This window comes from Scophthalmus maximus, chromosome 16, assembly GCF_022379125.1.
Source record: "Scophthalmus maximus strain ysfricsl-2021 chromosome 16, ASM2237912v1, whole genome shotgun sequence".
Classification (NCBI taxonomy): domain Eukaryota; kingdom Metazoa; phylum Chordata; class Actinopteri; order Pleuronectiformes; family Scophthalmidae; genus Scophthalmus; species Scophthalmus maximus.
Genome location: NC_061530.1, coordinates 8,124,542 through 8,148,683, shown reverse-complemented (window position 1 = coordinate 8,148,683; position 24,142 = coordinate 8,124,542). Strand labels below are relative to the sequence as shown.

At 43.3% G+C, this 24,142-nt stretch overlaps 2 protein-coding genes and 1 non-coding gene across 3 annotated transcripts in view; all 3 read right to left on the bottom strand.

Moving 5' to 3' along the window:
* antxr1c (ANTXR cell adhesion molecule 1c) overlaps nt 1–17,433 on the bottom strand; it is a 29,806-nt gene extending 12,373 nt beyond the window's left edge. The window contains exons 1-11 of the mRNA XM_035613207.2: nt 16,694–17,433; nt 7,897–7,968; nt 6,385–6,456; nt 5,550–5,631; nt 5,396–5,426; nt 5,224–5,297; nt 5,006–5,074; nt 4,248–4,328; nt 3,428–3,488; nt 2,641–2,739; nt 2,210–2,279 (exon numbers count right to left, since the gene is read on the bottom strand). Coding sequence (XP_035469100.2) covers nt 2,210–2,279; nt 2,641–2,739; nt 3,428–3,488; nt 4,248–4,328; nt 5,006–5,074; nt 5,224–5,297; nt 5,396–5,426; nt 5,550–5,631; nt 6,385–6,456; nt 7,897–7,968; nt 16,694–16,866 — 884 coding nt within the window. The 5' untranslated portion in view covers nt 16,867–17,433. The remainder of the gene's footprint in view (nt 1–2,209; nt 2,280–2,640; nt 2,740–3,427; nt 3,489–4,247; nt 4,329–5,005; nt 5,075–5,223; nt 5,298–5,395; nt 5,427–5,549; nt 5,632–6,384; nt 6,457–7,896; nt 7,969–16,693) is intronic.
* On the bottom strand, nt 13,724–13,796 carry trnar-ccu. Its single transcript has one exon. It is a non-coding gene; the product is annotated as a tRNA-Arg (tRNA).
* A 2,888-nt stretch (nt 17,434–20,321) lies between the features above and the next one.
* On the bottom strand, nt 20,322–23,800 carry rbp3 (retinol binding protein 3). Its single transcript, XM_035613600.2, has 4 exons — nt 22,506–23,800; nt 21,968–22,158; nt 21,519–21,661; nt 20,322–21,132 (listed from the first exon to the last, which is right to left on the bottom strand). Exons 1-4 carry the CDS (start codon nt 23,697–23,699, stop codon nt 20,807–20,809), a joined length of 1,854 nt encoding a protein of 617 aa, XP_035469493.2. The 5' UTR covers nt 23,700–23,800; the 3' UTR covers nt 20,322–20,806.
* Nucleotides 23,801–24,142: the final 342 nt, after the last annotated feature.

Sequence of the window (24,142 nt, the reverse complement as noted above, 5' to 3'; positions counted from 1 at the left end):
TGGGTGCAGCTCCACTCGGGCCAGTTAACTTGATCATGCTCCTCATTTTGTGTTGATGATTAAAGAAAGAGAAAGAGAAAGGGATATGAAAAGGGAAAATTGACCATTGTGAATTTGAGGATGCGGAGGAGAGACAAAGTGGTGTGGAGGAAACGTTTGTTGTGGAGCAGTGCAGTGTCGGTCGGACGGCTCGTAACCGAGGAGATGAAACAGGCAGATGGTTCGAGCATGGACACGCGCAGAAGTTCATCTGCCACTCATCAGGGCGGCGTGGGTCACACATGCCTCACGAGAGAAAAAACAATGTTAAATCACTTAAACAAGGGCCTTGACGTAGCTCACATCATTCACAGCGGTTGTCTACTCGCGAATGACTGGCCAAACTTAGACAGCCTCGTCCAGATATTTCCAGCTGGATATATTTAGGCCGGCTAAAACATCAAAAGCAGTTGCCAAGTCTTCTGTCTTACGCTCCTCTTTTGTGCCAACAATAAACTATACACGAAAGACTAAGTTCTACACCTGAACCTGCAGCAAATATCCCCAACTAGGTAAATGGGGTTTTGTGTACATTGACACCATAAATCTCATATTCTCTACCACATATAAATCATTATTTTATTATATGAACAACTGCTGATCAGTCAGAAAAAAACAAATCCCCACTTAACTTGTCTGGTTTCCACGGAGCAGTTTAAACCCGCTCTCAAAGCATTTTTCCACCCTGCCGAGAATCAGGCCGCATGCAAACACACATGGCCACACACTTGAAAGGCCAGGCCGACTGCTACTTGGCTTTGATCAGCCAAAACCTGGACAAGGAGACGGCCGAGAAGGAGAGTGGAAGACCGACAGGGGGGGATGAAAGAGGCAGATAAATAAATGACAGCCACGGAGAGAAAAATGAACACACGGGCAGACGGGGAAGGAGCTGTGGTGGGGCGAAATGGAGCCACGGTGGCACCAGAAGTGAAGACAGAGGCAGAGACGAGGAGGAGGGGGAGGGGGATGGAGATACATGTGGGATTGGAGAGTCAGGAGGTTAAGTGTTCATGTGTGAAACCGGGGGAAAAGCTTAAGAGCAAGGCAAGAGCTGAAACATATACAGAGGCAGAACTGAATTGACCCACTGGGACATTTACCGGAGGCGAAGGCACACGATGTACCCTGACTTTGACCACCTTTCTTCCCCATGTGCCGATTTACAAACTTTCACCGTCCGAACCATCGGTCCAAGTTTAAAAGCATTTCCCTCTCTTCCCACGCCACTGCTAGTGCAATATATTACCTGTCAATGCGATTTATTACTTCTGTGGGAGAATAGAATGACGGAATTTGCATACGGGCTCAAGAACGTGTGCAACGAAACACTGGTGCTCTCCTCCCCTCCGTCTCTCCTTGTGTCTAAAGTCACGAACCAGCGTCCACCGATTAACATTCACAGACTTGTTTTGTTTTTTATCTCTGTTTTGGATTCCACCTTACACCTAAGGGAAATACAGTATCTGGCCCATCGACTGTACATAAAAAAATGGACATAGTCATCGGGTGCAGAAAATGAAGCCAATGCCTTGAAGCCTGTATTCTCTGGAATGACAAGCAGAGGGCAACTCTTTCGAAAGAAGTCTACGAGAAAAAACGAAAGTCGCGTGGACCCAATTTCATTTTAATAACAATGGGGGAAAATCGGATCAAATCAAAAACACATCTGCTTCAATGTGAACAGGTCTTAAAATGCTCCGTAGAGCCGGACAGAGCCGCGTTGCTGGCTGACAATTCTCTGTGGGTTTATTACTATGAGCAAGTGCAGCTTTATAAGTACAAATTCATCAGCTGAGTCATATCACACGTGTGCGTTGTGAGTATTTGTAGGTCTGTAGTCTTGGATTTCTGCTGGGAGGCTTCTGCAGTTGTTTTCACTGCTCAGTTCTAAATCCGGACAGACGCAGGACTGCAGGACTTTGCAAAGCTGTGCCGGGATCTAGAAAACAGGAGTGGGGGCCACGGACAGGGATCATGAAAAGAGCTAACGTATGGCAGGCTTCTTACGGTCTGAGACGTGTAATGCATACATATGTTTCTCTCTACTTCAGGCAAAGAGCGTGAACAGAGCTGCACGTGGACGCCACTTGGTGCGGAATGAAAGCACTTTCTGCTGATGGAGGCTCTCTGTGACCAGGTGAAGTCATAAAAAAATAGAGACACTTACTTTCCAACCTCATCGATGACAGGAGCTGGACACAGTAGGAATGTGTCTTCGACCCCAGCCGGCTTTTCATCTGGGGGGCAAAGACGGCATTTTGATGAATGCACTGGAAAACTAGGTAGATAAGATAAGGTACTTTTAATGGTGAAAACCACTAGGGATTGATCCATAAAGGCTGTAGAAGGATCGCAGAGGCTGATATTTTGTACAAGTCTGTTTGTCATTTACATGTGACCATTGCCCCGTCATACAATTAAGACGTATGAGGAGCTTTCAGGTTTCATTGCACGTGTGATGCTTTTTGAGGATACGGCAGTATCTCCAGAGGAACACAAAGGTTCATACTGTGGCATGCAAAAAGACAAGACAAATATATCAGAACAGCTGGGTTTACATAAAAAGGAAGGAACACCCGGCGGCGTGGCTCCACTCACTGATGGTAATGGTGTCGTTGATTTTGAAGCTGCAGAGCACCTGGTCGATGTTTCTGGCGTGGAGAAACCCGTTTCCTCTCACCACCACTTGGAAAGACTCTGGATGCACGCGACACAGATTGACACGATTGCATTTCAAACACCAGGGCCAGTCATTCGATGCTGTGCGTTTTGTACATAGAGATAGGACTGAACAGAATAGCACAGTGCCTGGTGTGAGAGCAGGAGTGCTACTTGATTTGAAGTGAAATGCTTTCCCCTTTTAAATGGTAAAAGTAATTCACTGCTTGATAAAATGCAAAAGCAGATGTGAAAAACAGTAAAAAAAAGTCCTTCTGCTTCTGCCAAAAATGCTTAATCAACCCCTGCTTTTATCCGTTCATTTGTGCCTATTTAACTGTCATAATCTTTCCCTTGGCAGGACACTAAAGGATGTCATCTCGTTCGGATTTCGGCTGCAGCCAATCCAACCACCGCGACTCTCAGACGGTTAATTCTCCTAATGAGACCCTGAGATATTATTCCCACCGCGGTACGCTGTCCCCGATCGATTTCCTGCGGGGGTGACGTGGATGCCCATACATGGTCACCTTTCGGTCTGTAATTGTCATTTTCTCAAGTGAGAGAAGGAGCAAATGAGGCGCCGAATTAATGAAATGAACACACTTGGAGAAATGATGGCAGGCTGGCGTCTGTGTCAATGACTCAGGAGGGACCCCCGTTCGGCTCGTGCGTGCGTGTGTGTGTGTGTGTGTGTGTGTGTGTGTGCGTGTGTGTAGCCTCTCACCTCCGGCACACACACTGGAGGGCTCAGCCGCCAAAATTTCAATGCAGGATTTCTTGATGATCTGAAGGAGTGAGGAGAAAAGACACGCTGTTTTTTTTCCCCAATTTTTTTTGTACTGCAACAGAAAAGTGAGAGTTGAAAAAGAGTCGAGAGCTCATAAAAGTGTTCTACGACTCACCAAAAATGAACTTGTTTTCTTTAAAACATACTGTATGACTTAGTGTCTCATGATTATTCACAGCAATGGGCTTTCTGCGAACCCCTCCGCTGAACAGCGGCGGTCCAGTCACAGCTCAGCAACTTAAACTGGGCATGGTGCACTTTGGATTCAAGTCTTTTCAAACCAAACACACAGCAAAAGCTTGAATAATTGATTCAACATTCATGGTTCTCTGATCTTACATCTTCATTGGTTCCAGTGACACCAGACAGCTGTCCCCAAAATAGCATTCATTCACACTGGTTAGTCCGACCCATTGCAGCTGTTTCTCTTGTAATCTTAACACTGAGAATATATTGATTGGAAATATACCCTTTAATTTTTAACACTGTAAAAGCTAGTGACTGGACTGACCGGTTGATGAGCAGCACCATCGGATATGACTTATATAAATATATTCCCGTCACAGTAACTGACCGACGTTCAACTACGTTATGCGTAGTGTATTTGTACCTTTTGACTGTATTTCTGAAGTCACTTCTTCACTATCCACATGATAAATAAATAAATCCAGGTGAAATACATGAATGTGGACGTCCGCCCTGGTTGTCTGTTTTCATCTACAGTACAGGACGGCCGCACGGAGTCGTGTTCACTTACCGAATCGATGACTCCTCGGAGGGCGTGGAAGCCGCCCAGGACGGGAAACACGTGCTCGATGGTGTCTGCGATGGTGGCCAGCTTCCAGAGGAGAGGAGAGGAGAGACGAGGAGAGACAGAGGTGAGGATGGAGGACCGAGGGGGAGAAGAATGCAAATGTGATATTGTCATAACAGGTCCAAATTGGCCTTAAATATACAGGTGGAGGAACTGCACTGAAGGAGTATGTTTCATTAACGATCACACATTATTCACAATCATGTAATGAGCAAATTATTACATCAATCAGATTGGGCTTGAACTACACGTGAGGAGGGTGGATGACGCCAAATGCAATCTCATTACCGAAGGGCCAACCAGAGCTCACGACAGAACAAATCCTGCACCTCTCAAGTATCTGTCACATTAAAATGCAGAAAACCGTGTTCAGGCTAATTGTACAGGATCGTTCTGGTTGCAGACATATGTGCTTTCCGGCCTCGCGTGTTTTGGCATCTGCAGTGGCCTGAGAACCAGCTCGGAGATAAAAAATGTTTTCCCTCAGATTGGTTTTCAGGAAATTTCAAATTATGGGTTAGCCAAATTGCACAGGGGCCACTACACTACATCACGCAACACCAGCGTTTTTGGATAATTCCACAGGTCTGGATTCCTGAGAAAATGCGGTGCGTGCACGCTGAACTGTAGTTGGCTTTTAGATGATTACAATGAGGTCGTATAAAGAATATTGATGTATTGCATTGAAAAAAGGGAATTACCTGCGTCTCGTTGAAGTCTTTGACACCAACACAGTACACGATAGCTCCAAGAGACCTGGCTCTCTCTGCCTGTTTTTAAAAAGAGGGGATTAATCTATATTTTTTTTTCAGAAATCATAGCATAAATCACACTTCCCCTGCTTCCAGAGCAGCCCAGTCCCTTGGGATTTAACTGCAGCACTTTGGGGAATCAGCCTCAGTATGAAGTTGCTATGTACCTCTTGCTGTGCAGTGATGAGCTGAAGCTCCTGCAGCTCGCCATCTGTCAGTGCAATTATCACGCTGGCCGTGCCTGGAAGAAATAACAACAACAGAGCCTTGCTATAACTTCAGCACAATGAAATTTAGCCTGAAGTGAGAATTCAGCGGAATGTGTCATTTAATGCTCACCAAAGTTCTCATGGTATATCTGCTCATTTGCCTTTAAATGGAGGACATGTTTTCATGGTCAGATTGTCAGGAAATACCAAGACGTCATATTTAAACAAGTAATTCAATTCAATCTGAACTGTTTTTAACAACAAAAAAAAGAAAACAGACTAACCCGCTGCAATCCAAGGGCCATGAATGTGTCTCCACCCGGAATCTCCCTCTTCAGAGCGTTCAGCCCCTTTCTGATGTCCACTCTGCAGAGAGGAACCACAGCACAGCAGATTTTGATTACGTAAGTACTACACTTAAGTACAATTCTGAGGTACTTGTATCTAACATAAATATTCCCATTCTGTAAAACGTCATACTTCCACTGCACTTACATTTCAGACCAATATGTGTAATTGTACTTCAATGCACTAAATGTATCTGACAAATAGTTTTGCATTGAAAAATGGGATAAACTTATGAAATACAGCACATTACTAAGATTAAATTAGTGGTTCCCAACTTTTTTTGGGCTCGTGACCTCTCACACAAAACAGTGTCTGATTGGTGCCTCTGGCCTCTAGGTTGCAAACTCCCTGACTAAACTATAAACTGTATATACAGTAGTTAAGTCTCACTCCAGTATACTTCATGTTGGACGTTGATGCAGTAGCTCTAACAGTCTATTCCTTGTCACAGGAGACATTTTTACTGCGGAATGATAATCAAGTACATTTTGCCACTTTTATTTAAGAAGGATTTATTTGTACTTTAATTTCAGTGAAGGATCCAAAGACTTCCTCCACCGCTGACTACTCAAATAATACACACCTCGGTTGTCAGTTTACACATTTGTGTTTAACGGTAAGTTTCACCTCTCACGCACCACATTATCACAAAATAACACTGACATCCATGCGACGACATTCCGCCTAGGTCTGTCATTTGCAGTTCATATAAAATGTCTATGTTAATAATTACACTCATCAACAGACTACACCAGTCATAATTTAATTTACCTGTCTTCCGTCAGCTTCATGATGGTGGAGGCTCTGGAGGAGAAGGTTATGAAGGACATCCTCAGCATTGGACTGGAATAGAAGAAGAAAAGGAGATGAGTGAAAATCACACAAAAATCCCTACAGAATTACTGTTTACTGATCATATGTAGCAAAGAACATGGCGACTGCAAAAGATAAAATTCAACCGGAATTGGCTGCTGGTTGCCAGTGTTGCAAAACATTGTAGTATACATAATACAAACATGTCTACGCCATCTGATTAATTATTTCAGCTACGTCAATACCCAGTTGCAGGAATACAAAAGGAACAAATTGTTGTCCTCACAATCCTCAAATAATTGGCAGCAATCTACCACGTGTTTTACTTCCATACCAGGATTAGAACGAACAAAGTTAGAATCCATTTATTGAAGCAATTCATATCTCAATGAGTACAAGTTACCTCACTTCCATTGAGGTCACTCCACCAGTCTGCGTAATGTGTTTGTTCTGAATGAGGAACCGACCGTAAGACACAAAGGGACACCATGCATGGATTGGTCACAGCGTGCAGTATATTGCGCCCTGTCCGCGGCCATGACTCAGTTGCTCTTTTTCAAACTGCGTCACAGAATCCTCAGATGTGGAAATGTTTGTCATTTTGGTTCATCGTTCAAACTTTTTTTATTTAGAAATGGATTATTGAGCACGTAAACACACAGTTCATGCAGATTTGAGCTATTTTAAAACGTCCCCATATTTATTCCAAATTGAAACTCTTATGGAGGGTTGGTTGTTCGCTTTGGCTGAACCACAAAGCTCCAGGTGTTGCTGTGGCAAAATGGACGTAAAACAAAAGCCACCCACGAGCTGAAGAACACATACGGCCATCTTTTTTTGGGGGGGGGGGGTATTGCATTATACTCTATTCGTACCTTTCTAATGCTGCATTACATTAAAAGGTAGGTTGCATTATAAGGGAATTTAATAGAACTAAAGGGTATGTAATGCTCATACATAAAAATTTGGGAAAAAAATACTTCCAGCAAACAGTGTCACAGCAGTTTTTTGTTAACCATGTCCATTTAAGGCATCCACCGTGTTGTAGAAAAATCACAACACTTTGCCCTCCTCTCAGTCTAAAGAGGGCTGTAAAACCACGATCAGTCGTATACTACATAGAGACCTTCCGGCCTGCAGTCAATGCTGCCGACCCCAGACATCAGCCCGGCTACTGCAGACACAGAGTGAAACATCGGGCTAGATACTGAGTGACTTAACATATGGCCAGTCGTAGCTGCGGGGACAGATTTTATTTGACTTTAACCGAAGTGACCGGTTTGTAAAGTGTGGATTTCTCTTTAGAGATGGACATTTCGGGGGCTCCAGGAAGTCGAGTAGAGGCAACGGGGCCATTTGGAGTCTAGAGATTTGCAGCCCAGTTGCGAAACCTTTCCCATGCTACAGTATAGGGCCCACCTACAGTGGCCTATGTGCTGGTTTAAGTGTGCATGTTTCAAATACTCTTACCTTTTGAATTTTTCCGCTAAATTCTCCACAAAGTAGTAGATTTCATCCCAGTGATTCTTCACACTGCCAGACCTAAGACAAGGAAAGAGGGAAAACCATTCAAAATAAAATGGCAGCCGCCAAAAAATTCAAATTCAACTCAAAATCTCTGAAACAACAAGTTATGAGTTGCGCACGACAATCACAAATGCACATTTAAGGTTTTCTTCAGAGCATGATGAAACAGGAGGAAGCGAGATACTGTATATCCCCGAGTTGATCGGTGCTTTTCATGATATCGTTTGCAGGTTGCTATTAGCTAGCATGGTTGGGAAAAATAAGGGGTGGCAGTTGTGAAACAAAATGTATGTATATCTGCGGCGTTACAAATGATTTGTTCAGCGAGAACTCAAACAAAGTGCCGAGGCTTAAGCTTTTTCTCAGACACTAATCTTCGTGTGGTGGAACAGTCCGATGAGAAAAATACATTTAGCCCAAAAAATGACGGGGTAAAATCATTACCGCAGCTCCGAAACATGAAGAGCAAGTCGTGTGCGCACAGGGCAAAACACCGTTTTTATAGATACATCTGTACGTCTGTATCAATTGTTTTATCTTTAAAATTATTATTAAATAAAAGTACAATTTTATCCCATTAAGATTTCGCATGCTATTTAGCGGTTTAGCTAGCAGCTACAAGGGTAGCCAGTACATCTTTTATCCGTAAATTTCATGAAGAATGTAGACCACAGCTGGGGGGGGGGGGATAACTAAAGACAGTTAGTCTACACTGTACAATAGTATCCTGTGATGTACTGGTGAGATAAAAGAGGCTGGATCCTGAAGTAGCCCCTGAAGGCTGAGGAAACAGGCCCCAGTCACCCCAGGGGAACCTCCATAAAACTGGAGTATTATGAAAAAGAAGAAAAAAAATACTCCCTATGGAGCTACCTTCCTTTGCACTGGGCAGACTGTGTGTGTGTGTGTGTGTGTGTGTGTGTGTGTGTGTGTGTGTGTGTGTGTGTTTAGCAATTTCATTAGGTGTGACCATTAAGGGAGAGGGGCTTCCGGCCTGATATGACGAGTCAGCAGGGTCAATCCGTTACCTAAAGAGCGAGCCAGAGAGATGACACATGGGAAATGAGCTAACTGACTGTGGTGAACCTAGAGGCCTGTTTAGAGGCAGATGCTGACTGAATGTTATTCTAGGTGCTGAATAACTGATGTAATGACATTACACACACACACACACACACACACACACACACACTTTAACTGGCCAGCGCTGGTGTGTTGAGGTTTCTCTATGAGGGGCAAAAGGTCACCACCATTTTTAGCAGGATTTATTGATCAGCTTCAATTTAGTCTAATTCATTCATTTACTGAGAAGTCTTTGTTCCTGTGAAACCCAATGTTATGAAAGACTGCAAGACGAGAGCACTTCAATTTGTGACATTAAAAAAAGTAAATAATCTTAAAAGATACAATGTTACCGTACATCGAACAACTCAGAAATGACCTCAACTCGTGAGTTCACAAGGCAAATGCCGCATTTTCAGTAACACCAGTGGCTCTGTTATCCTAGTTACCTTTTGGTCGTACAAGTTCCCAGCAAACTAGAGGCCTATAGACACAATAAACAGAAGGGACCATTTCTCACATGTGAGCTTTCCATCAATCGAGCCGATGGGGGAAAACATTCGCTCATTCGACGAGGCTACTATGAGCCAGCCAACCTTTATTTTCTGTACAATCTGTTTAGATTATGTGAATATTTAAAGACGCAGGAGCCAACAGAGGAAAAAACTCTTGGAAGATGCTTTGGTAAACAGCCCCAGCCACAGGGTCAAAATGTGAATTTGAATGTGTCACCATGTCAAATACCCTGTGGTGCATTTGTGTTATTGCTCAGGCGGCGGAGGGGCAATTATTTGGCCACACTGGGATAGGGCTTAGACACAGCCAAGGAATATGAGGGACTTTCCCCAGGTCTTCATCCTGCCAAACTGAACTCTGGATCCGAAATGCTGTGTTTGTCTCCTTGCCTATAGCATATGTTGTGCTGATCTCATACTGTATGTTGTTTTAAGAAGGTTGAAATAGTTATTTATTTATTCAGTTCAGTGATTCCTTTTGCAGATTGCCTTTTCTTTTAATGAAAACTCCTAACAACCAAAAACCCCGGAGCTACAGGCAATTCAGGAAACATTGGCAAAAATGAGCAACGGTTGCTGATTGGGCTCGGTTAAAAGAGAGTCAAACTTCAGCGACAGAAATCCAAAGAAAACAAACAGATGGACTGCTCAGAGGAAGGTGAGCCACGCTACAAAGGGTTAGGTTTAGGGTCTACCCTGCATAAATGGGTAGACCATTGCACACAAAAAAAAGCTCTAAGCTTGAGGATCAGGTTTGGGTTCCCATGGGCCACCCATGCTGGAATATCGACTCCAGTTCCAACAAAGCATCCACAATAACACACACACACGTTATGCAAGCTTCGGTGCTTTGCCTCGTCCAGTCCGGACAGATGCCGGTCAACTAAACATCTTACACTAGAGTTTTTCTCTGTGTTGTTTTTCCTGATGACATGACTTGCTCCCCCACATCAAGGCTTTTACATTCCTGCGAGGCTGACGGAGCAAAGGAAGAGGACAAGACCTAACAAGCTGAATGAAAAACATAAAATCTTGAGGTGGAGGGGAGTGAGGGGGCGTTCAACTTTGATGTCCAACAATATGTGCAGCGTCAACAGAAATAGTCACACAAGGATTGCATACACACACACACACACACACACACACACAGAGAGTTGAGAGTTGAGAGAGAGAGAGCGAGAGGGAGGGAGAAAGAGAGACAGCCTCTGACCTGAAGGAATGGCAGGAGCCAGTTTCTTGTGCAAATTGTTCCAATACAGCAACAGTGGAGGGGGAAAAAAAGAAAGAATACAAAGTCTGGTAAAACTTTCCTGTGGCTGACAGTCATGTAGAGGAGTGTGGGGGATCATTTTTGAGTATTTATTTAACATCGGGGTGAATCTGAGGACTCCCACCCACCTTTGGGTTTTCTGCTGCTTATCTTTATTTCTGAACCACAACGGCTCTTGTTTGCCTTGGAGCACTCCGGTTGTCTGAGGCGGCTCCGGTCGTGGGACCGAGGCCTAGCTTGCAGTTTTCACTCACCTGTTCAAACACTATCGGGAGAGGAAGTGGGTCGTTTGGTTCTGTGATTCTAGATGAAACTATTTTACGCGTTGGCCTTTTTCCCCTCCTCAACCCTTTTGATCTAATTTTAAGAAACCGAGCTGAGCCCCCGACACGTGAGGTTTGAACACTCAAGATAAAGGTTGGCCGAGTGTGAGGATTTGGTATGATCGCACCCCCACGACAGCAGTTTGAAGTCATGTCACAGCAAATTGTAAAAGCCAAGTGACACCAGTTTTCTCTATTGACAGATTCTCAGGACAAGATCTAAAGCATGTGTCTGGCTCTCGGCCGTTTGGAGGCTGGGAGGAAAAAAGAAACAACCGAGAGGGAAAGGAAAGAAGGAGCAAGGGGAAGACAAAGAGCCTTATCGTCGAGATTACAGTGAATTCATCTGAGTAGGAGTGAGGTAATGTGAAAAATCTGTTGGCTCTTTTGCAGACTTGTCTGCCAGAGGAAGCATGAGAAAGATCCAATGAAGACTTCATCTAAAAGGCCAAGTCTCCCTTTAACCTGCTTCAGTCTGCTTCAGTCTACGCAACTGGCGAACATGTCAAAACTGCCTCACATATCAACACTACCACACAAACAAAACATTGAACTACTGATTAAATCACTCTGCAGCTACTCTGCTTTTCTACTTGTTTTTTTGTCTGGGTCCACAGCATTGATCTGCATTACTGTTAATGTGCCAGTGACACATTAGACAAGACAGTCCTTATATTTGGATTCCTTATTTTTGCGGTTCATATATTTTGGAAGGTGTGTTGTGTGACTGATACCTGCTGCTGAGAGAGGGGGGGTGCACATTTTTGGAAAAGATCATACTACTTTGGAAGCGTACACATAGCAATGAAACGGGACTATCTTTAAAGGATCATATCAGTGTGTTTTAAGTAATGTAAACTTTACATAAGAGTTTCAAATAACATCCACAAGTTAAGTAATTGTGGATATTATTGTTATTTGACGTCTCAAATAAAGGACCCCAAAGCGGCCATTTTGAATGTTGACTATTCCTGCAATTCCTTAAATCTAGCAAAGGATATTACAGTTGAAAGAAAGTTTTTTTGAAACCAAGCCTTTTTCGAATTATTGTCAAAGAGCAACTGGTTTGTTTCTTCAATATCGTAGTCCACTCTCAACTAGCCAACAGGCACTTCTGTCTCCTCGGGACAATGGGATGACAGCATGTGAGAAAAAGCTCCATCAGCCTGAGGGCTGAGCAGCTCTCAGCTTCGTTCTCACGGTTCAAAGTGTCGAAGAAGGGGGGAAAAAAAGTCCCAACTTTGCTAAAGAGGCTGTCTGCCATTACAGCTGGGCCTACCCCCACCACCCCGGCCTGCATCCAATGATGGTGCTCCGATTTAACTGACTGGGCACAAGGATTTGTTTGTTTAAAACCACCAATCCTACTTTTACAGGCATTGCAGAAGTAAAAGTCTTTGTTGCATGATTTCTGAGATAATGCTGCACGTCCACCCAAAAACCGAGAGGGATTGTTTGGGGAAAATTACAGGATATCTGGTTGAGGGAGATGCATTTGAGATGTGTATCAAAGAACATGGAAAGTCTAGTCAAGTCTTTATCTGACCATCTAAAAATTGACTTTGTGATGCACTTTTTTTCTGTGAATTGAGGCAGAGTCATCTATCAAAAATTCACAGGAAGTTTGGGTTATACATCTGCTTTAAAAGCTCACGGCCTTTTTTGGCCCTCAGTGCCCGAAGGACTGATATCATTTACAAGATATGACTTCCTCCTGAAAACACCGAAGCAACGCGCTGTGAAACGCCAAACTACAAAACACTGAGCGAGTGTCATTTTCGCAGCCAGACATGTCAAAAGTATTTATGGACTGCAGCTGCAGTTTAGGTTTTCCGCTGACTTGCCTAGATTCAGGCAGCATGGCCGAATGCCCAACCGGAGTCCTGACTTGTGACTACATCAACAACAATAGTGATCTTTAAAATGCGTAGAGGTAATGCTGGAAATAAGACACATAAATGGAAAGAGCTTGCCTGGGGGAAGGCGTGGCAAAAGGATGAGAGACATTGACAGAAAGGGAAAGAGCATGTTCTCTCAATGACATTTGTATGAATACAAGTCTTAACTTTCACAGCGACGGCAACACTGTGTGATTACCATGTATTCCAGTTAGTATACTGTAAACAAAATTTTGGTTAAAAGCAGCTTCCCTCAGTAGTTGAACATTAGCATTTGGCCCTTTGGTGAAACGCTTTATCCATCATATGAAGGTTAGGGTTAGGTGTTACATACCCCAAACAATTCCTATTGCGCCATGAGAGCAAACTACTGTAAATCAGCATACGTATACGTCCTAGTAAGCCCCCACACATAACACTATAGGGTATACTGAATGGTTTCACTATCTGCCAGCTAAATGGATCAGAAAGCAAATCTCTTCAAAATGTACATATATTATTCCCAAATACTGAATTGTGTAGCTGTCATTTTTTTTTGAGTTCTAATTGGGAAACTGGCTGTTAGAATTTGGCTGTGTACATTTTTATTATTATTGATCCCTCACAGGAGATGTTCCATAAAAGTCATGGCATAGGAAAGTTTCAATGTATTGACCTCTGGGTCGATGGGCCCAGCACACTTGTGCCACGCCACTCTGCTGTCACCCCAGATGGGACTCGAACCCACAATCCCTGGCTTAGGAGGCCAGTGCCTTATCCATTAGGCCACTGGGGCACAAATGACCTATTCATAAACACCAGAAAATTGGTTGTCACCGTGAGCCTCTCTCATTCTGATCATTATGTTAAGTTCAAAGCACCACGGCTCTTTTTTAGGGTTACAATAGTGGAGAAATGGGTTAATGGCGTGTTGCATCAAATTAAACGCCATATACCATATATACTGTTAATGCTGGGTGGACGGGTGGGGCTATGGCTCACATGTTCCCATATTTAATCACATATTAACATGATTTTTAAACTGTAATTTAAACTTAAACTGTAATGTAAATTGAATTTGGAACCACTTTTGCTATGTGCATATTGTGTCTTTTATTTTTTACCTTGTTGTACTCAACAGATGTTTTAGCAATCTCCAGTTCACCTCAGCTGGTTCCAATATGTTAGTCCTGTCACTTCATTGTCGACGCATCGCTGCCAGTCAATCCTATATCGTCTCGCCGGTAATGGAACAACAGCACTTTCTGTGTATATCATATATAATACTAGTAAGCAGTTTAGGATAACGTGTCTTGCACGGTATCCTTAAAGGCAAAATTTTCCAAAACCCAGTAACAGATGTCCCGGATTGAAACTGGCGACGTCGCAGTCATTAGTCTCGATATGCTTCAGACTGCAGCCGCGTGTCTTGTCTCAGAGAGCACTGTTTGACACGTTCAGGCCATGACGGGCCATCGTCTGCATCTGAGTCCACAATGAAGGATCAACTTAGTGAGCCTACGCAGGCACGGTTATCTTTCCTCATCACTGTAAAACTCATGACCTTCTTCTCTGCCTTCAACACTGTGTCCAAAGCATGCTACTCAATCTAAGGCAAAGGCATATTTACTTTTAACAACTAAGTAAAACTTATCAACTAATAAAACTAAAAAAACTACATACAGACAGACTAAATAAATGAACAAGCATTAATTAAAACCTCTTGTGGGTCTATGCTAGTCAGCCTTGCTGTCTATTTTGGACACGAGATTTTGAGATCCAAAGTTTACCCCTGCAAAATCCTCGCAGTACATCCTTTTAGTACACGAAGGGCCGGTTAAGGCCTTTCAAGATTTTAGTCTCCTGGATCCTTGGTTTATCTGCCCGCTACACCTCCTAACATTGATCTTTACGCCCTACACATGGAGTTCAGAATGTGTCCTATAAAACCCGCTAAGGCCCTGAGGGATGGGGTTGAGGGGACGGCTGTAGGGGGGCCGAAACTGGTCTCTAATGAGCTTCCTCCTTTTTTGAAGTCCGCGACTAATATCTTTTACCTTTTTGGTCACCCCTTAGAGTGTGCACCGAAGCACGCTGGGGAGCTAACAATAGCATATGACGCTGGGGGGGGGGGGGGGGGGGCAGTCTCCTTATTTGCAGCATGTGTCGGTGTTTACAACACAAACCAAAAGCAGATGTTCAATCTGGGGTGCAGTCCCACCTCGTTTGTGTCCTTTTCCAACTCCGGAATCGAATGGAGAGAAGGAAACCGGCACAGGTTCTTTGACATTCAGTTGGTGCAGCAAGGCCCTTACACTGTGGCTACAAAGGGAGTGAGTCCAAATTTACAGTGAACAATGTAAGCCCTTTGGCTTAAGCCCTACAACCAGTGACATATGCAATGTTATAAAAGTCACAAGTGATTCTAATCTGGCATGAAAAAACTTCCCATCAAACCTCAAAACCTTTAAAGGTGCTGCGTGCAACATTTTTTTTTTTTATCCCCTTCCAATTAAGACCACATTTTCCATAAATGTTGTCGCTTCCTGTCCTTTCTTGTTTCCCCCCTCCCCATTTCTGGCATTGCTCCATTAGTGCAGGAGGAAGGAGAAGAGCTGATCCAACGATATGCTTTAAATCCAAGGGGGAATAACATCGCAGTTACAATAACAAAGGTCATGACGGTTTGCATCGCTCACACCAAAGATGACTCCATTGCGGCAAGCAGGTCCTTGCAATGATGGTGGTTTGTTTGGTTTGTTCGGTACAGCGATGACAGCCATGTAAGCCAGTAGAATGAATGCATGCATTAAGGATTCAGTCTTCAAATTCAATTGATTTTTTGTTGTTGTTGAGGATATTGAGTCACCGTGTATAGAAAAGAGGACAAGTGGTGCTTGATACCAGAAGACATAATGTTACTGCACATTAGTGCCTCTAAATGTTATGATAAATGCACAGAGGAAAAAGAACAGGCACACATCTTGAAGTTTCTCTTTTCTCCTCAGATTTTCTCCCTGGCAGTTAGAGCGCCCAGCTGCTGAAGTCCAGTGCTAAGATGTCACACAACCGCAACATTTTTCCTATGTGGGCGTACAGGGAGTGGAAATCAGAGAGTGAGCGGTCACTTAGTAAAGAGCAGGGGGAGAGTCCATCCAGTGTCGTGGTCGCCCCCCCATAAGAAAAGTCCCATTTCCTTGGAAAAATGAATAAATATGTTTTTATTTTTTTAAACCTTTGATAGAGGAAGAGAAAAAGAGGAAGTGGCTTTGGATTTTCTGAGAAAGAGTGAGATCATTTTTTGGGGGGGGGGGGGTTATTGCATGATCCAGCCCGTCACGGCTCTTTTGTGCTTATTCAGCAAACTGCGCTCTGCGAGTCAGCCTCCTTCTATAGCGTCACCGCGCGCGCACGTACGCGCACGCACAGATGCAGCGGCGCTAATCATCCGACGTTTTAATTTTTTATATTTTTATGATCAACAGTCACGTTAGAAGCTCAAACTCGGACACCAGTCCCCTCGTGTTGGGTGAATCAAGTCATTATTTTACAAACTAGGGGCAAAGACTTAAAAACTTTTTTGGGGGATGGTTTTGCCAAGTTCTTCTGAAAAAAAACCCTGTAGTATCCAAATGATAGGCTACTCCTATTATAATTTTAATCAAAATCGTGTCAAAAGCTGGTCCCACTTACTTGTCAAGCACAAAATAGAGGTCGAAAGCGCCCTGGCAGGAGCTCTCCTCCTCCTCCTCCTCCTCCTCCGGCGGCTGCTGCTCCGGCTCGGCCCGTGCGGATGGAGAAGCGAGCAGGAATAATCCGAACAGAACCAGGGCGAGACGCGCGTTCAACAACAACAACCTCGCCATCGTTTCCCCTCGCGGTGGAGTGGAAGTGTTAATTCCCTTGTGGATATACAAGGAAGAAAAAAACAACAACAACCCCACAGTTCTTTGGTGGCCCCTTACATCCCAGAGACTGTTGCGCAAGAGCGCAGAGATGAGACGGAGACAAAAGCGAGGATGCAGGCGATGCTCCCGCGTCTCTTTTGTTTCGTGCTCAGTTTACGACCACGACCTCCCTCATGCCGGCCGCCCTGCGAGCGGGACAGATGCTTTCTCACAAAGGGACTGATTAATTTAAAGAAAAAGAACAAAAAAAAAAAACACAGCTCCGGATGGTTCAGAATCCACATGCAAAGTGGGGGAGAAAAAAAAAAAGAGTCTCAAAACTTTGTAGAAACAAATCCAAAAGGGAGGAGTGGGGGGAAATAGGAAAAAATGATGGGAATGGGCGCGCGGTAAAAGTTTCCTGTCAAGGTGTCGGAGCTGTTTTTAAGTCTGAAAAAAGCCAAATGAAAAAGTGGGTTACGCGGAGCTGTGTTGGGCGCAGGAGGAACTGGGAGCCCGGGGGACAAGACTTGGCTGAAATGGACCAGGTTTCATATTTCATCCCGAGGAGGAGGAAGGAGAAGGAGAAAGAGGAGTAAATGGGTCAAGATCCCTTCTTTTGCGCCGCCCTCACGTGGTGCACATGGCGCAGGGCAGGATGGAGACGATGGACTTGTATCTGTTCATCACTGCTGCGCCTTGGCTATACCGTTGTCCTTTATTCTCATTATCCTCAAATGATCTGATTCATAAATATGTCCTATAAAGTTGGTTTGCCTCTGCAGCTATAGCAGTTACTGCAGCAGGGACCCTGGACAGCTACATCATCTCTACTGAGTGTGTAATGAGAGAGTGGCGCAAAAAAAAAATCATAGACACAATGATCAGATGCATGGACGTGCTCCACTGCTGGAAGAGGTTGATTATGAAGCTCTTCTTAAGAAATGTAAAAAAAAATATATATAATAATCTTATTAACTTTTGTCTATTGAAACCCCTTGACATATTATTTGCAGAGATCAGACTGAAATCTAAACTACCCAATTGCAAAAGGTAGATGAACGTCTACTTTTGGTAAGACACCACTGAATTTAAAGAGAAGGTGCTCGTTGTCAGGGGACGATTGTGGCAAGAAGAGCTCTTTCACTGACAAGTCTTCGATGCAGTAAAAATGTTCGGGGGTTCTTGCCGATGAAGATGAAGATCTCACTTTGTCCATGGGTGTTGGGGAGGAGAATGGACAGAGTTAGATCTATAACAACACAATCAATGATAAATTAGTTTTCCTTGCAGTTAAACATACGCTGGACTGTAAGAAAATCTGACCATTGCTGACTATTTGATCCATTGTTTTTTAATTAAAACAAAATAAATAAATAAAAACTGTGTTACACAGTTAATATCGAGCTGTAAATCACCAGCTACACTCATAAAGAGGACACAGAGGACATGAACCACCAATAGTGTATGGTGAAATACAACATGGCCCTGTTTTTTTTTGTTGCTTTGAGATATGTTTTCTTTTCAGAATATGCCCCATCATATCCTTATATCAAGTTATATTCCTTGTGGTTTTCACCAAATCAAACACCATTTTTATAGTGTTTACTGTATTTATAATCTGAAATGACCTCACTAGTAGTTTTTGTTGACAGTGACAGAGACTGACATTCCCATGGGGAGTTTATGGAAACGATGCAACATGTAATTTTTGTGTCTGCTATTTTTTCTTCATCCAGAGCCTTTCCTGTTGAAAAGTATTAGTCCCGAGGCTGGATTCTGGGCCAGGCTAGTGGGGCCAGTGAGACCTGGGCCAAGGACTGCCAGGGGGCCTCCAAGCCTCAGACCATGCGTGGTGCTTGGCCCAAGACTTCCTAAGGAAGCTGACTACCAGGCCCCTGTGTGCTTATATGGTGAGCGAACCACTAGGACCCCCCAGACCCCTCTGTGCTTACAATGTGAGGGCCCTCGGGAAAATGTGAGCTAACCACTAGGGCCCCCTAGAACCCTCAGCACTTACAATTTGAGAAAAACTAAGCTGACCACTAGGGCCCCTGGGCCCCTCAGTGATCACAGTGTCAGGGCCTCTTGGCATTTAAAGACCGAGCTGACCACTAGGGCCCCGAGGACCTGTGGAGTAGCATGTGCTGAACACGATTCAGCTTATTGTCATTTCTGTCAATAGTCAGACCTTGTGTGACTGTTAGATTTTGATGACTTAGTAGACGATTCTTCTCAGGGGAAATCAAAAGATATGTGCCCTGGGGCCTCAGGGGGCCATGATCCAGCCCTGATTAGTCCAATAAAATTTTAATCTGCTGTCACTTCTACACAAATCAGGCAGACAGAGATATTAAGTCCAACAACAGCAGCAGCAGCTATGCACATACAATTTCAATGCCCTTTAACACTTTGGCCCCTGTTTAAAGTCTCAGTCTGACATGTGCGGACTTATCCCCCACAAAACAGATCCCTTCTAATCCCTCAAATGAAAGTCCAGTTACTCCCAGAGCCTGGCTCCTACGCCTCACATCCACTCATATACATATAATCATAAACTATGATAAATAAATACATTCTGAGTGTGTTAATGGTTCCTCAAGTGAATCCTACAAATACATGTCTCTCATAGTTGGTCTCAGTAGACCATTCAGGTCGTTTTAGTAGCATTCAATGAGCCACTTAACTTTTGCTTACTGTTGCACTTGTGCGCTTAATCAATTAATGTTAACTCCTGGTTTAACAGAAAAGCCTGATAATATTCAACTTGAAATAACACAGTCAAAGGGTTGAAAATGTACTGCTTGAAAATAAAACCAAAGTGTCTTACCTACACATTCACTAAATGATTGGAATTTGAGATTTACAACAATGTGTTATCCAGATCTATATCCCAAATTTACCACAGAAACAATATTATCTAGTAATCAAATACATATGTACTCTTGACTGAAATTAATTAATTACAAATTTTCCTTCATAAAATAAAATAAAATAAAAATCAACATGACATAGATAGATTAAGATAATTTGGTTACCTGCTACATAAAAGTAAAACATGTAGTTTGTATGTGTCTGTTTACTTAATGCTAAGACCACCTGGTAAATCCTTGATAGATGTAAACACAACCTACAATCTTAATGAAATCTTTTTTGGCTTTTCTGTTGGTACCACGACTTTGCTTACTGTGGCAAGGATGCATTAGTCTTTATTTTCTCAATGCTTGGTGAACTAATACTATCATTTAGTGATGTAGAGAAATGTTTTCTTTTTACCTGTTGACTAATGGTGTTATAATGCAATCGATTCTGTATCAATTAAAAAAAAGGTGCTGCCAGCCATTCATTGAAGAGGTGAGTCATGATAAATTCATGATCTTTTCTAATGGTAAAATAAGTTTTTGTCTGTAAAACATGACCATCACACACTTTAGTTTGTATTTTAATTGTTTTTCCTTTATTGTGTCTCACCAATGGAACTGATACAACCCAAGTCTGTCCACATGGCATGGTGTTCATTGCTTATCGAGGGGACTTGCTTACAGATGTCTGAATTCCTAATATGCAGCATAACAAATTAATATCAAACTTACTTTAAAAGCACTTTTGTGTCTTTTCTTAAATTGTTCCTTCTCTTTTGCATGACTTCTGAAAAATTGGATTTTTGAAAGTTGCAACTTTTCTTTCACAACAGCAAGAATAACATTCAACAGACATAAAAACAGTCAGTAAATACTGTTCAACCTTTGTGCTAGATTACAAACAAGCTAAAAAGGCATAGGTATTTAGAAAATGGATGACATATTTCACCCTGTACCCAATCTACATTCTTCGCTTCTAAAGTCTAGATTCTAAAAGTTCAAAACCATTTGGCTGTCAAAGCAACAGTGACCGTGGTGACCCCAGTTCAGGGTGCGATTTACTTCTGGCCTGCAAAGTGCTTATTGAAGATGCCCTTGGCAGTTTCGAGGGCAGCGTCAGCTGAGACGGGTATGTGAGGCGCGATGCCAGCCCCCTCCCATGCTGGCCCGGCAGCAGTGTCAGAGTGGATGGTGGGGATGCTGAGGAAGATGTCAGTCTCACCAACACGGAAGGTCTTGGGTGGGTGGGAGCTCCCGGCGGTTGTCTCTCCGACGATCATAGCGCGGCCAAGTTTCTTCATGATGTAAACAAACTCCTCGGCAGCGCCGGCAGTCGCTCCACTGACCAGGATGATCAGGCTCTTCTTGGAGCCGTACCTTGTGCCTAAACAAGTGGACGAAGTGGAGGAAGAAGGGAAGTGGTTTTGCTTCTGCTGGTCTTGTTTGTGAACCTGCAGTAACTCATATTTGGACACTTGAAGGCAGCAGAAACATTCTGTACACAACAGATATATGACCTCTTTAGTTGATAAGCCAAACTTATTAGAAAACATTTGCTAATTTACGCATCCGACAGCTACAAAGCAAAGTAAGTATTTACTTAGAATTGTTTCCTCACTGTATAGCTCTGCTTTTTCGTCTAGACCACCTCCTGATCAATTTATCTGGCTCTTTAGCTGTTAAAGAGTTCCCCAGCTAGTTGTTAAATATGTTGCTAACAGCACTCACTATATACAATCAGTGTAATACAATGACTTCTAGATAAATTACCAGTGAGATCAGATAAGGTCCGAAGCTCTGTGGTGGTGCCAGACGGTCTATCGTACAGCTTGTCCAGCACAATCTCCTTGTCAGCGTCAAAGAAGTAAGAGCAGAAACCGGCAATGGCTGTTGTTGGGCCACCAAGATTGTTCCTGCAAATACAGTTACAAACAGTCATATGCTACATTCGTGATACAACTGAATGAATGTTTGTGAACATTACATTTTTGCATAAAGTTGTCTTATCTTGGCCGGAGTGCCAGTTGTTTAAAAGTAAGGAGTTACATTCAAAGGACTTTTTTGAGCATCTGATCAGCCAAAAAAATACAACCTAAATTTAGACATGGACTGAACAGCTTTAACAGGTTTAGCAGATGGCTTGTGTTCCAAAATGGAAACACAATTTTTGGAACACAATTTTGCTCACGGTGCTTTGCACCGTGAGCAGAATTACAAACCTGAGGTCGATGATCATGGCATCAGTGTTGACGACTTTGTTCCAGACATGCTCAACGATAATCTGGGCGATTTCCTTGACCTCCTCAAAGTCTCCAAACATATCAAAACGCAGGTAACCAATGTTGTTCTCGAATGTATTGGTGTGGAAGGAGACCTTGATCAGTTCAATGTACATCTCTGGAGAGTAATCCTGGCAAAAAGACAAGCAGAAACTGTGTTTATGTCCAATATACATTTCTAAAACAATATTTTAAGCATTCTTTATCATTCCACATCAATTTTCTTCATTCACTTTTAAAGATTGATAGCAAAATCTTTTGTTAATTTTAATTTAAAAATGTAAAATACAGTTGCCCCCACTTCTCTTTGTCTATCTCTAGAAACATTTTGAACACTGACATAATTTTAAGTTCTGTAAGTGGCCAAAGAAAACTTGTCACCAAAAAGCCAAACATGTCTCTGTTATAACCTTAAGAGTTGACAATTACAACTATTTTCAGAACCAAAAAACAAAAATCTTGTTTAAAAGGGTCTTACCATGGGTGGCATGGCTGGGGTATTGCTGGTGGTCATCAGACTCTTGTCCCCAGAAAGCGTCTTGAGGTCAGCAGACAGCTTAGCCTCCAGACTGTCCTTGGAAACAACTTTGCCATACTCGCCGTTTGCCAGGAGCCCTTTCAACTTTTCTGCAACGTTAGCCCCGATATTCTCGTAGGCATAGTTGTCAGCGATCAGGGACGCCGATCCCTCTACGATGGCTGGAACTTGGGCCCGGAGGTTGACAATCTTAATGGCAGTAGCAAGGGCATCTTCAGCATTGACCTCCACATCAGGGGTCACACCTACAACCTCCCAAGTGGAGCCAGTGATGGGATTGATGGACTTTGCAGTTGGCAAGGTAACATAGAAGTCAGTGTCGGCCACTTTGATTTTATCGACTTTTATGGAGCCCCCTGCTGTCTTCTCGCCTACAATGGTGGCCCTCTTCAGGCTCTGGAGGCAGTAGGCAACACCCTCAGCAATGCCCTTGGTGCTTTTGCTGGTGAGGATAATGAGGGGTTTGGTAGCGGTGTATCTGTCCCCCAGCAGTGTGGACAGAGAAAACAGCTTAGTGGTGGTGTTCGACGGACGGTCATACACACTGTCGATGTTGATCACAGGCTCAGCTGCAGTGAAGTAAGACACAATGTAGGAGATTCCGGAGATGTCCCCGCTGCCGGTGTAGCGCAAGTCGAAGATCAGAGCCGAAGTTGGCAGGATTTTATTCCAGACCAGATCTAGGAGCAAAGGGCCAACCTTATCAGCAACCTCCTCTCCAAGGATGTGGTCAATCCTCAGGTAGCCAGTGTTGCCCTCCAGGATGTCAAGCTTGATGGAGGTCTGGAGGACAGCAATGAGCTGCTCTGGAGGCAAGGGAGGCATCTTCGGTGCAACCACAGGGATGTAGTCTGGCTCATAGGAGACCTTCAGGCGTGGGTCACTGACTGTGGTCTGGATCCCAGAAGTGAGAACATTAGCCAAGGTTTCAGCGTCCGGGATTTTGAGAATCTCTGTGTTGCTGCCGGCTGCTTCAATTGCCTCCTTCATCCCTACCAGCTTCTCTGGCGAGCAGTAATTGTCCATGACAACTTTTGCCATATCAACAATGAGGCTGGGGGAAAACGCAGCATGGATAAAAAATACATTTCCTATAACTAGCAGAGATGCTACCAGAAAGATAGCCCTTGCCATTTTTACCAGTTAAGTTTAGTTAAATTAAGTAAATGGCAATGGTTCCAGAAGAGCCAAACCTCCTTCCTCGAAGAGGTTCTTTGTGAAATGGCACTGTTTTTGCTGCAAAGTTTCTGTTAACACACTCATAAGAGGATTTATCCCACAATAAACCTCTAATCGTATTACCTGAGTGCTTCTGCAAGGCAATAACAACTTAGTCAAGTAGGTTTAGTAACAAAAAGGAGTTGCCAAAGATGTGAGTCTTAAATTTATCCAAAGGTGTTTTGAACACCTATTTAAAGCTAAGGTAAGCTCTGTAAATGACAATTATCAAGAAAGGAATTAAGGGTGCCCTTTTTTTATTCAGCCCTTTGGTGTCAGTACATATGGTGAGGAGTATTAGATGTGTGGATCTCGTGCTATTTTTGTGAATAAAAGCACAAGAAAATATTGAAATAAAG

Coding starts and splice junctions, on each gene's coding strand:
- rbp3 (XM_035613600.2), bottom strand. CDS start 23,699: ATGGCAAGGGCTATCTTTCTGGTAGCATCTCTGCTAGTTATAGGAAAT. Junction 21,662..21,967: donor GCCATGATCATCGACCTCAG/GTTTGTAATTCT, acceptor CTGTATTTGCAG/GAACAATCTTGGTGGCCCAA. Junction 21,133..21,518: donor GACCTTATCTGATCTCACTG/GTAATTTATCTA, acceptor CCACTTGTTTAG/GCACAAGGTACGGCTCCAAG.